This window comes from Littorina saxatilis, linkage group LG2, assembly GCF_037325665.1.
Source record: "Littorina saxatilis isolate snail1 linkage group LG2, US_GU_Lsax_2.0, whole genome shotgun sequence".
In the NCBI taxonomy this organism is placed as follows: domain Eukaryota; kingdom Metazoa; phylum Mollusca; class Gastropoda; order Littorinimorpha; family Littorinidae; genus Littorina; species Littorina saxatilis.
Window position 1 is genome coordinate 61,286,254 of NC_090246.1, and position 16,918 is coordinate 61,303,171.

The 16,918-nt window shown below is 42.9% G+C and overlaps 1 protein-coding gene and 1 long non-coding RNA gene across 3 annotated transcripts in view; one reads left to right on the forward strand and one right to left on the reverse strand.

Annotated features, from left to right (window-relative positions):
• LOC138959443 (4-aminobutyrate aminotransferase, mitochondrial-like) overlaps positions 1-5,408 on the forward strand; it is a 44,874-nt gene extending 39,466 nt beyond the window's left edge. For both annotated transcript variants that reach the window (XM_070330943.1, XM_070330944.1), the window contains 3 exons: positions 285-431; positions 1,064-1,175; positions 4,297-5,408. In XM_070330943.1, coding sequence (XP_070187044.1) covers positions 285-431; positions 1,064-1,175; positions 4,297-4,418 — 381 coding nt within the window. In that variant the 3' untranslated portion in view covers positions 4,419-5,408. The remainder of the gene's footprint in view (positions 1-284; positions 432-1,063; positions 1,176-4,296) is intronic.
• Positions 1-16,918, reverse strand: part of LOC138959445 (uncharacterized) — a 37,029-nt gene that overhangs the window by 7,692 nt on the left and 12,419 nt on the right. The window contains exon 2 of the long non-coding RNA XR_011453719.1: positions 4,346-4,487. This is a non-coding gene — a long non-coding RNA (uncharacterized lncRNA). The remainder of the gene's footprint in view (positions 1-4,345; positions 4,488-16,918) is intronic.

A 16,918-nucleotide genomic window follows, 5' to 3' on the forward strand; every position in this document is an offset into this window, starting at 1 on the left:
CACGCACTGAAAAACAACACACACACACACGAGCACACACACACACACACACACACACACACACACACACACACACACACACACACACACACACACATTTACACTACACACACACGAGCATGCGGGCACGCACGCACACACACACACGGCACACACACGCATACTAGAACACCACAACCTTTCAACTCAGTCAGCAGAAGACAGCAGATTCCAACGATAAGAATAAGGATCTAGAAAATTTGAAACGGGAAAGAAAGAATGTTCACCATACGATTTCCTGCCAGTCGTTCCGGATTTTCAACACATGGGTGGGCGACCCATCCAAGATGGCGCTTCTGGAGGCCGTCCTTGAAGTCATCAAGAAAGACGGGCTGGTGGACAACTCCAAAGTCATAGGGGACTACATGCTCAACGGTCTTCTCGACATTCAGGTAACATCCACATCACCAAGCTTGAAGGTTAATTCTTACAATGCTTTTCGCTTAAACAAAAAGAGGACACAACAGTAACCAGGTTTGGTACGTTCTTAATCAATATTTCGGCAGTGATAAACTGCCTTCTTCAGGATTATGGTAGGATAAAAGTACGGAATGACGGCACGTGATGTATCATACCATACGCATGTTTTTGGTTGGATGAATAAGGCATTTCGGGCCCAAAGAGCTGCAAGTTAGTATAACCTCAATGTTGTCTTGCTCTCTAACAAGCACTCCAGACATCAGCTGAAAGGAAAGAACTTGGGAGATCATAGACAAGACAAGACGACAATACAGTGCCCAGTTACTTAATAGTTCGAGATGGGACCGATTTATTTTCCCATCCTAATTTATGAAACGTGTCCTTGCTTGCTTGTTTGTCTTTCAGAACTCGTTTCCAGCAACATTGTTTGGTGCCCGTGGACTTCGTATGCTGGTTGCTGCGGGACTGCCAACAGAAATAAGATCACCTTCATGAAATTGTCTGTTTTGGGCTGCTAAGAGAATGCTTTCTTTTAACTTCCAAATGAACCACTAACATGGCATTTTCCTTTTGAACAATAGTTTCTTCGATTTATTTTCTACAGAACTCTTTCCCCGCCATATTGTCCGGTGTTCGTGGACTTGGTACGCTAGCCGCCGTGGACTGCCCAGACGCTGCTACACGGGATAAAATCATCACCTTGATGAAAAACAAGGGTACGGTATACGCTCAGCGTTTAACTTCTAGAAAACTCAGAAAACAAATACACGGAGAAAACATTAAATCTAGCGCTTTTCTACATGTGAGTTCTTTTCATTTTCCTTACAGGTGAACCACAGTCTGAGTCACGGCAGTATTTAGAGGGGAGATGTCCAAAAACCTAACGCACACAAGCACGCGCGCGCGCGCATGCACGCACGTACAACACACACACACACACACACACACACACACACACACACACACACTAGCGCTCGCACCCCCTTCCCGTACAAACATCTCCATTACCACCCACCCCCCCCCCCTACTCCCTCGATTTCTTTTAATTACATCATCGCAGAATTTAACAGCTGACAGTAAAGATCAAGTTTATCCCTCTCTCGTCTACAAGCCCTCAGAGGTAAGGTCAATGGTTCGAAATACAGAGAATCAATTCCTCGTGGTACAAAGACCCCCCTGTCTGCGAGAAAATCGAAATTGCAAATACAGCGCAAAGGACGCAGCTGTCTCGGTAATAACCTGAACATAGCGCGTGCCGATCGCTGGGTGAATGAGGTCAACGATTTATTGATCAGTGTTTTGGCCCTAGCGATTCTTTCCCTTTGGACCTAGCGATTCTTGCTGGTGGTGACAGGGGTAACGGGTTCAAGATGAGCCGGGATTTGAAGTGGAAGCATTCGAAGATAATTGCTTTGGTTTCATGTGGAGGGGGATCTGTTTTAGATTTTGGGGACTTTGGCTTTCGTTTCCGTTGATGTGTGTGTGTGTGTGTGTGTGTGTGTGTGTGTGTGTGTGTGTGTGTGTGTGTGTGTGTGTTGTTGTTGTTGTTGCGAGTTTTGTTTCTTATCGTTCGTTGCCTGCAATTTTGGTTTGTCTATCTAGTGGCCGTATGTTTTTTGTCTGTATGTTTGTCGTTTTGTCTGTCTGTCTGTCTGTCTGTCTGTCTGTCTGTCTGTCTGTCTGTCTGTCTGTCTGTCTGCCTGCCTGTCTGCTTTCATGTAAGTATGTCTGTTGGTTAGACAATCAGTGACCATATTATTCAGTCAGTCTGTCAGTCAATTCGTCAGTTAGTCAGTCAGTCCCCTGGTCCGTGTTTGCATTTCTTGCCTGTCTATAAATTATGGTTCTATTTATCGCTAATAACGATTTATTGATCAGCGTTTTGACCCCTACTATTCTTGCTGGTGGGGAAAGAGGTTCAGGATGCGCCGGCGTTGTCTGAAGTGGAAGCTTTGGGCAAGGGGATCTGTCAAATGTTTGGCTGCTTTGGATTTTGTTATCGTTTTTACATTTAGTCAAGTTTTGACTAAATGTTTTAACATAGACGGGGGGAATCGAGACGAGGGTGGTGGTGTATGTGTGTTTGTGTGTGTGTGTGTGTGTGTGTGTGTGTGTGTGTGTGTGTGTGTGTGTGTGTGTGTGTGTGTGTGTGTGTGTGTGTGTGTGTGTAGAGCGATTTAGAGAAAACTACTGGACCAATCTTCATGACATTTCACATGAGAGTTCGTGGGTATAATATCCTCAGACTTTTTTTCTCATTTTTTCAATTAATGTCCTTGATGACGTCATATCCGGCTTTTTGTGAAAGTTGAGGTAGCACTGTCACGCCCTCTTTTTTGAACCAAATTGGTTGACATTTTGGTGAAGTAATCTTCGACGAAGGCCGGACTACGGTATTGCATTTCAGCTTGGAGGATTAAAAACTAGTTAATTAGTTTGCTCATTAAAGTTGTCATTAAAATCGAATTTTCACTAACAGATTTAAAAATGATTGCATCGTATTCCTCAATTTCTCCTGAATTCAAAAATATATACATATGTCTTGTTTACTCTAAAACTGTGCTCAGAATGACAGAAAATAGGTTAAGTAAGTACTTGCGTGACCCGTCTCTATTTTGGGGTGTGGTTAGTCGAGACTATCTTAAATATAGTCTCGGCGATGACTGTTTATTGTGTTTATCTGTTACTTTGATGCCGACAGCTTGACTAAATGTTTTTATATCGCTTCACGCGACTTGTTCTTTCTTCGTTCCTTTATTTTTGCTCGGTGGTTTGTTTGTTTTTACATTTTTTTTTTTAGGATTTCGGTTATCGTTTGGTTAATATCGTGTGTTGACTGTTTTATGCAGTGTCTGTGTAAATATCGTTTGGTTATCGTATGTTGACTGTAAAACGGTGTCTGTCGGTTGTCTGTTTTACTGTCTGCCAGTCTCTCTGCTTGTGTATACCGTTCTGTCAACATGTTCTTTACACGGTCAGTTAGTAAACCAGTGAGTACGTCAGTCATGCAGTCAGTCAGTCAGTCAACCAGTCTATCGACCTTCTTAGCCTATTTGTATGTCTGTCTGTATGCCCCTACTTAATTGCTTACTGATCCTTACTCAAGCAGTTATTAAAAAAGAGTAATGTAGGAGTTTGTTTCAGTGAGAGGGTGTTTTTGGACAAAGATAGCGAAACTTTGCTGAACAGTTTAGTAGTTGTACACGTTAGCACACACATACTCACGTTACGAATTTGTTAGTCAATGAAGCGGTACTTAAAAGTATAAGACACTAACACAGGCACACTTTCGGGGGAAGGTAAAAGTAGGTTGTTGTTGTTGTTTGATACGGTCGACGATATTTTCGAACAATATTTCCTTGTTTTCTCAGAAGACAAACTGTAGTGACAGAATTTCGCATTACGGTGTTGTTTACATAGCGTTCTCGAAAAAAAGTTGCTCTTTTCATCTTTTTTGTGTACGTAAGAGGTCCGCCCCTCTTTGTGAGAAAGGGCCAAGGACAGCCGTCGCGGTTTGTTTGCGTTGTGCTTTTAATTAAATCTATCACCTCAGTGTGTGTGTATGAGTGTGTGTGTGTGTGTGTGTGTGTGTGTGTGTGTGTATGTGCGTGTATGTGCGTGTATGTGTGTGTGTGTGTGTTTTATTGCTGTGTGTGTGTGGGGGGGGGGGGGGGGGGGCGAGCGCGCGCCGCATGTGTGTGTGTGTGTGTGTGTGTGTGTGTGTGTTTGTGTGTGTGAGTGTGTGTTTTTCATTGCTACGTCTGTCGTTGCTATGGCTAAAACAAGCAATGAATTCACTAACACACGGAGATCTCTGTGTCTTTTGTTATATGACAGGTGTGCACGCGGGTACCTGCGGAACCGCTACCCTCCGTTTACGCCCTACCTTGACCATTCAACGCAAACACGTGGATATCTTTCTGGACATCTTCCGCGGCGTCTTGAAGGACCTCAAGTAGACTGACCGGAAGAAGTGCGCTGGACATGAATGACCTCTGAGACGTCTTCTTGAACGGTCATCCGCAGGACTGCAAGGGACCAAGAGAAAATGTTTTGCTGAGCGTAGAGTGTTAGTGTTACAGTAACAGAATGCAATCGTTCAGGTTGTTGCTGGGGTGTATGCCTCGTGTTTTTGAGCAAGATGCGGCTGTACTGAGTTTGTATGCATGTGTTGTTGTATAGACTCATATAGCTATTCTGATAGACACGTGGGGGAATTCGAGGGCTGTGATTGAATGGTCTCACACATCCGTATTCTGATCATCAAAGCATAACGCTACGGAAGTGGTCATTTTTTTGCCGATATCCAAAAGCATATCGGGAATAACAAAGACGCATGGTTCCGCTTTAGCCATCTGTACCACACGATGTTTCAATCGACAACAGCATACACTGACAACTTGAAATTCTACTCGGGAATGTTTTTCAGCTTTACAAATGTCGATAGCATACCCTTTTCTGCTAACTTCCCGATGAAACAGGACTAAACCAATTATTTTCTGTCCCTAAACACCACAAAATGCCTAAAGTCGAAAGATGTAGTTCATACAGGGGGGTAAAACGGAACAGCCGTTTTTGTGTGCCTGTGTGAGCTCTGTTGCCGACTGAGACAAACTTTGAGTTTCGCATTCGGTTTTTCTTACCTCGTAACTTCACACTGAATACCCTACTTCCCCTCTGAAGTATTGATGATCGACCCATGGCACTAACATTCATGTAGTCGTTTATAACTGAGGTTGAATATTTCGCTTCATGACGAGACAAGTATAAATGCCATTCACCCAAAATGAAAACTTCGCTGCCGTCTGCTCGCGTTGTACGGATTAGCTGTTCTCTTCTCCTCCCCTTGTTGCATCCTAGTTCTTCAGTTGTTTCTAGTTTTCCGTTGATGTTGTGTTTTGTTCTTCTTCATAAGCAGTCTTGTTCAAAATTAAAAAAACTGAAACTTCTTTTTGTTTCATACGAATGAACTTATAAAAAGCTGTTTAACAGCTGTGTTGTCAAATCGAGGATTTTTTCAAAGTCAGTGTGGCGCCTGCGCAAAACTAATGCGCATAAGAAACTGCGTCTGCTATCAAAACCTGAGATCAACGCATCGACGCAAAAACTGTCATTTTGTAAGTTTGGAACAACAAATCAAGATCAGAACAGCTATATAATCGCTATAGCTGTTAATAAACGCCAAGAGGTGTTTGAAAGATATGTCTTAAAGGACCCCAACAGGCTCTTTTTAAGGTCAGATAAAGCAGTTGGGGTTGATTTAATGATATAGGTAAGCATCTAAAGATGCAAAACCCGAACAGTAAATCACAGGTTTTGTGTTGCATCAATCTAATTTTACACAAAATGCATGCTCAAAAAGCGGCCAAATTCGTCTGCTACGCGAGACTTCAAAATCCCCGCGGCGGCAAGCCGTTGGGTGTGACGTCACATGCAGGAATCGGAAGCGAAAGTAGTGACGCTCGGTCTGCGTCTTTGCTGCAGCCGTGGATGCGCGCGTACTCCCGACATCATGCCGAGAGAGTGTGCTGCTGCCGTATGTTCGGAGTTGCAAAAAAAGGACTCGGGCTTGAGTTTTCATTTGTTTCCATCCGACTCGAGGCTCAAGCAGGAATGGGCTGTGAAAATAAATCAGCTGGACCCAAAAACAAAGAATCAACAACAACAACAATAACAACAACAACAACAACAACAACACTATTGTTGAGAAACCAGCTTCTTCTTCTTCTTCGGCGTTCCAGGATTTCTGGCCTCAGGTCAGACTTCAAGTTTTGTAGCTTGAATAAAGCTGGTGGTCAGGATCAGGGAGTCTTTGGTGCCCCAGAGTTGCTCCTGCAGTGTGGCACCTTGGGGCCAGTGATCTGTTCTGGCTTCCTGGTGGAGCGGGCAGGTCTGCAGGATGTGCTCCGGGGTCTGTGGGCCTGTTTCGCACGGGCAGTTCGGTGTGTGCGACAGACCAAGGCGGTGCATGTGGGCACGCAGTCGACAGTGTCCAGTCCGTAAGCGGAAGAGGATGATCTGCTGATGGCGCTGTAGGTTGGGAGAAACCAGCGAAACATCAACAATACCAACAACAACACCATTGTTGGGAAACCAGCGAAACTACACCAACAATAACAACAACAACAACTACAACCACAACAGCATTGTTGAGAAACCAGCGAAACTGTATCAACAATAACAAAAACAACCACAACACAGTACAACATTGGGCAACAACTACAACAACTACAACGACGACAACAACACTGACAACAACTCAAAAACCAAGAACAACTACAATGTTAACAACACCACCAACAACAGCTTTACATTGATAAACAGTAGGTGGAACACGATTGAGTTGACACGTAACAACCTTGATTTCATCTACGACGACGACAACAACATCAACTCAAATTCGAGAACATATACGTCTTCAACAACATAACCAACAACAAATCCGATAGAACTTCAACTACAATCTCAACAGTGATCATGGGCTGCCTAATCTATTTGCTGAGTCTGGCAGACATTTGACCCTTGAGAGAGAATGGTTTTTCCTCGTAAACTTTGTAGGCACTAAGAGGATACAACTTTACACTAATCCCCGATTATCAACCCACATAGATGGGACACTTCCGTAACAACTCGGACGCCGCAGTAAGAACGATCTCCAGCAACAGACGCTGATACGGTACAGCTATCTGCTCGCTCATAAGCCACTCCCCCAGCCTGTATGTCTACACACTGGCACCAATTAAACCTCCAACTGAGCTGTTAACCCGTGATTTGTAAAAATGTAAAAATATTTTACAAATTACGTCGAACCTAAAACCGCGATTTATAAAAATGTTAAAAAAAAATTCATTTCTCTATTCAGCCTATTGTCCCATTGCTGGGAAATTCGGATCGCTTCCTCCCAGTGGAAAGCTAGCAGCAACAGAGTCGCGCTACCCAAAAGTCAAGGGATCCATTTGATTTCTTTTTCTTTCTTTTTCATTTCTTTATTGTCCTATATCGCTGGCGAATTCGGATCGCTTCCTCCCAGTGAAAAGCTAGCAGCAACAGAGTCGCGCTTGTGGTCCAAGTTGTGGAATGTGTCCAAGTTGTGGAATGTGTCCAAGTTGTGGAATGTGTCCAAGTTGTGGAATGTGTCCAAGTTGTGGTATGTGTCCAAGATGTGGTATGTGTCCAAGTTGTGGTATGTGTCCAATATGTGGTATGTGTCCAAGATGTGGTATGTGTCCAAGTTGTGGTATGTGTCCAAGATGTAATGTGTCCAAGATGTGGTAATGTGTCCAAGTTGTGGTAACCGTATGTGTCCAAGATGTGGTATGTGTCCTAGCTGTGGTATGTGTCCAAGATGTAATGTGTCCAAGAAGTGGTAATGTGTCCAAGTTGTGGTAACCGTATGTGTCCAAGATGTGGTATGTGTCCAAGTTGTGGTATGTGTCCAAGTTGCGGTATGTGTCCAAGTTGTGGTATGTGTCCAAGATGTGGTAATGTGTCCAAGTTATGGTATGCGTCTAAGATTTGGTTGATCTGTGTCCAAGTTGTGGTATGTGTCCAAGTTTTGGTATGTGTCCAAGATGTGGTATGTGTCCAAGCAGTTGTGGTATGTGTCCAAGATGTGGTATGTGTCCAAGACGTGGTAATGTGTCCAAGTTGTGGTATGTCTCCAAGTTGTGGAATGTGATGGGACAATAAAGAAATGAAAAAAAAATCTAATAGATTCATTGACTTTGGGGTAGCGCGACTCTGTTGTTGCTAGCTTTCCACTGGGAGGAAGCGACCCGAATTTCCCAGCGATGAGACAAGAAAAAAATAAAATAAAAATCCCATAGATCCCTTGATTCTGTTGCTGCTATCTTTCCACTGGGGGGAAGTGACCCGAATTTCCCAGCGACGGGACAATCTAGTAATGAATGAAAAAAAAAAAAAAATCTAAGCATAAACAGTCGCGCTACCCCAAAAGTCAAGGGATTTTGTTTTTGTGCCTTGACTTTGGACATGACAAGAAAATATCGGAGCATTAACGTGATTACATTTTTTTTTACTAATCACGGGGCGCGCAGATCCTTGATCAGTTTTAAGCCACAGGCTCAAAACTGTAAGGTTCAACAGCTAAAGTTTCTTCTGCCATGAATACTGCTTGTGACTTCATCGGAATTTTTACCCAGAATTCACCACTTCCGTACTCTCGCGGACGTTCGCGAAACAATGGCCGCCAGATCGGAACGCGAAAACGCTTCGCTTCAGCCACGAAATTCGTCGGATTATGGCCCAAAACGATTCCGAAATAAACTAAACCCTGTGAGGGAAGGTGAGAAAACAATTTCCTACGGCATGCATATGTCTGGTTAAAGGCCAACATCCACAAGAATTTTTCTCCTGGAGCGACCTAAACTTGAACCCGTCGCTATTCTTGCATGTCTGTTTACTTCGTGTTGCACGCAAAAATTGAGCGACTTCCTTGCCGCGTGGATTGACGAAGCTGTTTTATTCTCGTGACTGAAAACACTGCAGTGCGTGCAGTTTTATTCTGTGGGTTCGACAGATTGACTAAATGTTGTAATTTCGCTTTCACGAATCAGGAACCGACAAGGAATAAGATGAAAGTGTTTTTAAATTGATTTCGACAATTTAATTTTGATAATAATTTTTATATTTTTAATTTTCAGAGCTTGTTTTTAATCCAAATATAACATATTTATATGTTTTTGGAATCAGAAAATGATGGAGAAGAAGATGAACGTAAATTTGAATCGTTTTATAAAAAAAATATATTTTTTTATAATTTTCAGATTTTTAATGACCAAAGTGTGTGTGTGTGTGTGTGTGTGTGTGTGTGTGTGTGTGTGTGTGTGTGTGTGTTTTTTTGGAATCAGCAAATGATGGAGAATAAGATGAACGTAAATGTGGATCGTTTTAGAAAAAAATGATTTTTTTTACAATTTTCAGATTTTTAGTGACCAAAGTCCTTAATTAATTTTTAAGCCACCAAGCTGAAATGCAATACCAAACCCCGGCCTTCGTCGACGATTGCCTTGGCCAAAATTTCAACCAATTTGGTTGAAAAATGAGAGCGTGACAATGCCGCCTCAACTTTCACGAAAAGCCGGATATGACGTCACCAAAGACATTTATCAAAAAAATGAAAAACAGTATGGGAATATCATACCCAGGAACTCTCATGTCAAATTTCATAAAGATCGGTCCAGTAGTTTAGTCTGAATCGCTCTACACACACACACACGCACAGACACACACAGACACACACACACGCACAGACACACACAGACACACACACACACACATACACCACGACCCTCGTCTCGATTCCCCCCTCTACGTTAAAACATTTAGTCAAAACTTGACTAAATGTAAAAATGCTGGCACTGGACCCGAGTACTCTTCAGACTGGCTCGCTCCCCCAGTATGAAAGTTTTTGTCTTGTGCACGTGGATTTAAAAAAAAAAATTATTTATTTTACACAATTAAAAAAATTATTAGAGTAAAATAAAACATTAAAACGTTCATAATAAACAATAGTAAACAAGAATTAAAAAAAAAACAAACAAGAAGAGCAAACGCTCGATCGAGTCACTTTCGCAGTTCTGAATATTATATGAGGCATCAGATGGACAGGAAGAAATTGCTATTCACAACACAATACAGATGTAAATAATTTGATGTAAAGAATAATCCTATAAAGTTTGAATCAAATCCGATGAATAGTTTCAGAGATATGATATTTCAATTTTTTTCCTTCAAGACATACCTGTGACCTTGAAAAAGGTCAAAGGTCACCAAAGCAGACGTCAAAGTGTAGAGGTCACTGGGAGTCACGTTCACATAAAATTTGAGCCCGGTCACTTTTATAGTTTCCGAGAAAAGCCCAACGTTAAGTTGTGTGTTGCCGAACAGAAAAGGCTAGTTATCTCCCTTGTTTTTCTGATAACGTTCGTAAAAGGCTACAGATGTAAATACTTTGATGTAAAGAATAATCCTACAAAGTTTCAATCACATCCGATGAACTTTGTCAAAGATATAAAATGTCTAATTTTTCCTTTGACGCTGACCTGTGACCTTGAAAAAGGTCAAAGGTCAACGAAACCATCGTTAAAGTGTAGAGGTCATTGGAGGTCACGACTAAACAAAATATGAGCCGGATCGCTTTGATAGTTTCCGAGAAAAGTCCAACGTTAAGGTGGTGTCTACGGACGGCCGGACGGCCGGCCGGCCGGACGGACGGCCGGACGGACGGCCGGCCGGACAGACTAACACTGACCGATTACATAGAGTCACTTTTTCTCAAGTGACTCAAAAACAACATAGACCACACATGCCGGGAATCGAACCCGGATCACTTTGGCCATAGGCGGACGTGCTACGACAACTTTACTAGAGTTGTGCGCCTTGAATCACTGTGTCCCTGTCGCTCTCTCTCGTGCTCTCTGTCTCTCTTTCAGTCTCACCGAGATCAAACACTGCATTGTTTGTTTCTTTGCCGAGACCAAATCCCCACCCGCTGCTGCGCTGGCTGGCTTGCAAATCGTCTCGCATGCGCTACGCATGCTTTTCTCGTGATCGGCGGTTCTTTTTGGCGAACTGCCTCGGGTTCAAGTTTAGGTCGCTCCAGGAGAAAAATTCTTGTGGATGTTGGCCTTTAACCTAAGTCACGCCAAAACGCAAATGAACGCGTCAAGTTTTGACACCCAAAAAAAAAGCCTGTTAGGGTCCTTTAATCATGAGTTGACAGTCGTGTTACAGGTCACTTGCCTTCATTGGTTATGCATCTAAACGGGTACCGGGCTGAGGTGCACGAAGGGAAAGTGGGTGCCTCTCAAACGGGAGAGAACAAACCGCGGGGTCTGATTGGTTGAAATCACAACAAATCCTAAGTTCAACCAATCCAACACCGCGGCTGACTCCCGTCCGGTTGGTAACTTTCACGTGCACCTCGTCCCAGGAATCCCTTTTCAAATGTTCACTCCTTTCCGTGTAAACAGTCCTGCTGACCATCTCAGATCTGGCCAGGGTTTTATAGGGGATAAGACCAGCCCTCCACTTTGACACATACCCAAAATGAACATAATGGGTGCTCACTGTGCCCAATCCGATTTTTTTGCTCACGTAAGTGTAGCCTATGCGATGCTAACTTTTGTCTGTCTGTGCGTGTGTGTATGTGTGTGTGTGTGTGTGTGTGTGTGTGTGTGTGTGTGTGTGTGTGTGTGTGTGTGTGTGTGTGTATATGTGATAGAAACTTTAACATTTGACTGAACACCGAAATACTAATTTTACCTGGTTATTATCCAAGCAACAGCTTCAAAGTATTGAAGCAATGATCAACATTTCGTCGGCACGTATGTAGTTAAAGTGTGTATCCAAAGAAAACGGGTGGTGGGGGGTTTTGGGGGGGTAAAAACAGCTGACTGGTTTGTGTCGTGTATGATATGTAGACCAGGTCAGGGGTCAAGGTTAGGTCAGATCGCGTGAAGGATTGTGGTATAGATACAGTTATCACCGAGCTGCAGTTCGCCGATTCGGAGAACACGCTTTCACATTGTTCGGTTTCGTAGCTCCAGAAAAATAGATAAAGAAGATACCAAAGGAGAGTTCCTACAGGTTAATCTGCACAGTGTGTTTCCTGTGTCTGCGCGAGGAAGCGCTGTCGAAAGCGCTGTCGAAAGCGCTGTCGAAAGCGCAGTTTCGATCTGGCCATCTGGCAGTCGTGGCCCCGTAAGTACTAACAAGTCGCGTAAGGCGAAAATACTACATTTAGTCAAGCTGTCGAACTCACAGAATGAAACTGAACGCAATGCAATTTTTCAGCAAGACCGTATACTCGTAGCATCGTCAGTCCACCGCTCATGGCAAAGGCAGTGAAATTGACAAGAAGAGCGGGGTAGTACTTGCGCTGAGAAGGATAGCACGCTTTTCTGTACCTCTCTTCGTTATAACTTTCTGAGCGTGTTTTTAATCCAAACACATCCAGGGCCGGATCTGGGGGGGGGGGGGTTCCTGGGGTTCCAGAACCCCCCCCCCCCCCCTGGCCATCCAATGTACCCGTTTCAGAGAAAAAAATGTGGACTTTGGACCCCTGCCTTCGGTTGGAACCCCCCCCCCCCCCCCTCAAACGAACTTGGTCCGGCCCTGATATATCTATATGTTTTTAGAATCAGGAACCGACAAGGAATAAGATGAAAGTGTTTTTAAATTGATTTCGAAAATGATGAAGAATAAGATGAACGTAAATTTGGATCGATTTATATAAAAAATATTTTTTTTACAATTTTCAGATTTTTAATGACCAAAGTCATGATTAATTTTTAAGCCACCAAGCTAAAATGCAATACCGAAGTCCGGCCTTTGTCGAAGATTGCTTGGCCAAAATTTCAATCAATTTGATTGAAAAATGAGGGTGTGACAGTGCCGCCTCAACTTTTAAAAAAAGCCGGATATAACGCCATCAAAGACATTTATCGAAAAAATGAAAAAAAGTCCGGGGATATCATTCCCAGGAACTCTCATGTAAAATGTCAAAGATCGGTCCAGTACTAGTCTGAATCGCTCTACACACACACATGCACAGACAGACAGACACACACACACACACGCACACACACACACACACACACACACACACACACATACACACACACACACACACACACACACACATACACCACGACCCTCGTCTCGATTCCCCCTCTATGTTAAAACATTTAGTCAAAACTTGACTAAATGTAAAATGTAGGCTACAGACAGACAGATCTAGATCTAGTGTCTCGCACTCTTGCACCGTATCACTTATGCTTACTCTTTCTTTCTTTATTTATTTGGTGTTTAACGTCGTTTTCAACCGTTCAAGGTTATATCGCGACGGTATGCTTACTGTGTGTGTGTATGTGTGACGGAGTGATTGAGTTTGTGTTACTGTTTGTCGATTTCTTACGTGAGCCGTGAAGGCTTCGCCTCTTGTTTTTAATGAATTAATTTAAAATCAGTTTATCAAAACATTCCAACTTAAAAAAACAAAATGTTGATTGTACGTATGTGTTCAAGCGGACGCTTGGTTTTATCCCATTTAAAAGCCGGCCTGGTCAGATCTGAGACGCTGATCCGGAACTGTTTTGACGGGAAGGAGTGTGCCTTTAAGGTGATCTTGTGCGAAGTGTCAATACAACCACGTGAACTGCAGCACGACTTCCAACTACATGTATTGATTAATCAACACACCAACATGCAGCCCGTAATATTACAGAATTTAGAACAGTACTTGCCACAACGATATTATTCACGCATTTTCATCGACCCTATCCGTCGCGATATAACCTTCGTGGTTGAAAACGACGTTAAACACCAAATAAAGAAAGAAAGAATCGACCCGATTCAAGTGAAGCACGTTTTCAACCACAAGAGGGCGATTTTACTTTGAGTGTAGGCCGCCTACTTGTTTGCAGATCGACAGCTCTCAGTTTTGCTGAAACGAGTTGTGTGGATAAGAAGGGAGATTTATATGTGTCGATAATTGTATGATATATTATAAGATGTTGCATTGTATTGTTGTTCTTAGTCGTATGAGTATCAGTGGCTGTTAGGAAAGTTTACGTACATTAGTGAGGATTCAGTGTAACGCTTGCTCCGGCTCTGAACAATGAAAACGAGGTATGCATGTAAAGTACATGGTGTGCTGTATATGATCTTTCCACGCAGGCGTTCGCGTCCACCAGTACTTAGTATGCTGGCGCAGCATAACATATCCCTTGTTTGACCTTTGCGTTTAAGTATACATTGGAACCCCCTTTTAACCCCCCCCCCCCCTCCCCCACCCCGCCCACTACCGTTCACTTCTTTATTGAAAGACCCTGCTCTCTCAGATAGTTTTGTGTGTGTCATAACATCTGTAAATTCACCACTCTTTTGAGACTCCGCATGTTGTGAGACCTTTTTTTTTCTAGGACTTGTTTGCGGTCTTCAATGGCAGGGACTAGAAGCATTGTATGAACTTGGGGGGATGTAGCTCAGTTGGTAGCGCGCTGGCTTTGTAGCCAGTGGATCGCTATCAGCGTGGGTTCGATCCCCACGTTCGGCGAGAGATTTATTTCTCGGAGTCAACTTTGTGCAGACTCTCTTCGGTGTCCGAACACCCCCGTGTGCACACATGGGAACGAAAAAGATCCCACGTTCACAGCGAAAGTCTCAGGGCTTGGAAAACACGAAGCCACGCATGCATCATCTCTCGTCTCCGATTATCATGATCGTATTTCGATACTTTGACGAGACAAACCCAATGCTGGTGTGTCGAAGAAGACAGCCACAGCGGGCTTGTTCGAATCAAAGTATCACACCATATCTTCAACGTATTACCAATACCTGTCCCAATATAGACCAGTTGGTCTAAGAGGACGTTAAACCCTAATAGTCAGTCATTGTATGAACGACATTTCTAAAGGCGCGTACGTTGCTAACAGTTTGCCAGTCTCTGCATTCGCTGATGTCTGCTTGCACATTTATTTTGGGTAATTGCTGTTGTACAAGGCTGTTGGCGAGAAAGAAGTCCCCCTACCACCCTCCAAAACCCCGGCCCACCACACCCACCCTCTCCGCTGTCACTGCGTCATCTCAGCCAAGATGACTATGTTTTGTTTTTTTGGAAAATGTCAAACTCTCGTCAGAATGTTTTGTAACGTGTGCTGCATTTTCTTTGAACAGTTGTTCGTGCGGTAGTTTTGGTTCATCCACTGACAGTATTGTGGAAAACAAAAGTGTGCGCGGGTGCGTGCGTCCGTGTGCGTATGTGTGTGTGTGTGTGTGCGTGCGCGTGTGTGTGTCAGTGTGTGTGTGTGAGAGAGAGAGAGAGAGAGAGAGAGAGAGAGAGAGAGAGAGAGAGAGAGAGAGAGAGAGAGAGAGAGAGGGTGGTATCCTTAGCGGATTATGACTTTATTCAGTTATTCTGCAGAAAAACAGAAATGCTGGAGAAAAACTTTTTGTTTCTGCAGCATTTCTGCATAATGTCATCTTTCGCGAGAGCAACGTTTTTTTCTGCAGTAAAACAGTTTTACTGCAGTAAAATTGAAATCAAGAATGCTGCAGTAAAACGGTGATGTTGTTTTACTGAAAATTGTTTACACTTTTTCTTCAGCATTTTGGCATTATTCAGTTATTCTGCAGAAAAACAGAAATGCTGAAGAAAAACTGTCTTTTCTGCAGCATTTCTGCATAATGTCATCTTTCGCCGAAGCAACGGGTTTTTCTGGAGCAAAACATTTTACTGCAGTAAAATTGAAATCAAGAATGCTGCAGTAAAACGGAGCTGTTGTTTTACTGCAGAAAACCTGTTCACACTTTTTCTGCAGCATTTTGTATTGGCTCATTATAATGTTGGAGCACGCGAGCCCCCCTCTGTTGAGAGATGGACTCATCCAGAATTATCAATAGTTACAAACTATTATACTATCCCAGGGGGCGACGAATACCAACGCTACTTTACAAGGTCGTTCGTTTTTCTCCAGAAAAACTGTCACAGACTATTCTGAAGAAAAGGTTAATTGCAATAATGCTGCAGAAAACCAAGTAAACATTATGCTTCAGAAAAACTGTTTTACTGCAGTAAAAAACGTGACGTTGCTTCGGCGAAAGATGACATTATGCAGAAATGCTGCAGAAAAGACAGTTTTTCTCCAGCATTTCGGTTTTTCTCCAGAATAACTGAATAATCAATCAATCAATCAATATGAGGCTTATATCGCGCGTATTCCGTGGTTACAGTTCTATGCGCAGGGATTTATTTTTTTATTTTTAATTTTTTTTAATTTTATGCAATTTATATCGCGCACATATTCAAAGCGCAGGGATTTATTTATGCCGTGTGAGATGGAATTCTTTTACACAATACATCACGCATTCACATGGGCCAGCAGATCGCAGCCATTTTGGCGCATATCCTACTTTTCACGGCCTATTTTTGATCTGCATCAAGTAGCAAATAGTTGTGAAGTTAAAACAAACGAAGAGGACAGCTTCCTCACTTCCCCTCTGCATAACTATAACTATGAAGTTGCAATCAGACAAAGACCATCTTTCCATTGCCACTCCTGTCACAGATGTTTGTTTGAAAAACAGTGTTACTCATGGAAAAGCAAATATAGTATGGATAAATTCAGGCAAAGTTTGGGACTTGACAAAAATGTTGTCTTGTGCCTAACATGTCATTCACCCCAGTCAAAAGGGGCAATGCATGCAAGTTTTCATAGAAATAACACTTGATCCTATTCCAGAGGTTCTCAAATGTCTCACATTTTCTGAAAAAAAGTTAATTCAAGTTGCAAACTTCAGATTTTCCTGACTGCCAGGTGGTCAGTTTTGTGAGCGTGGCAGTGTTTTGCATTTACCCGTGAACTGTGTGTCGGATATTCTTAACCAACTTCCTCTGCATCAAACTGAAACCGTACACGTATATCTATCTGATATC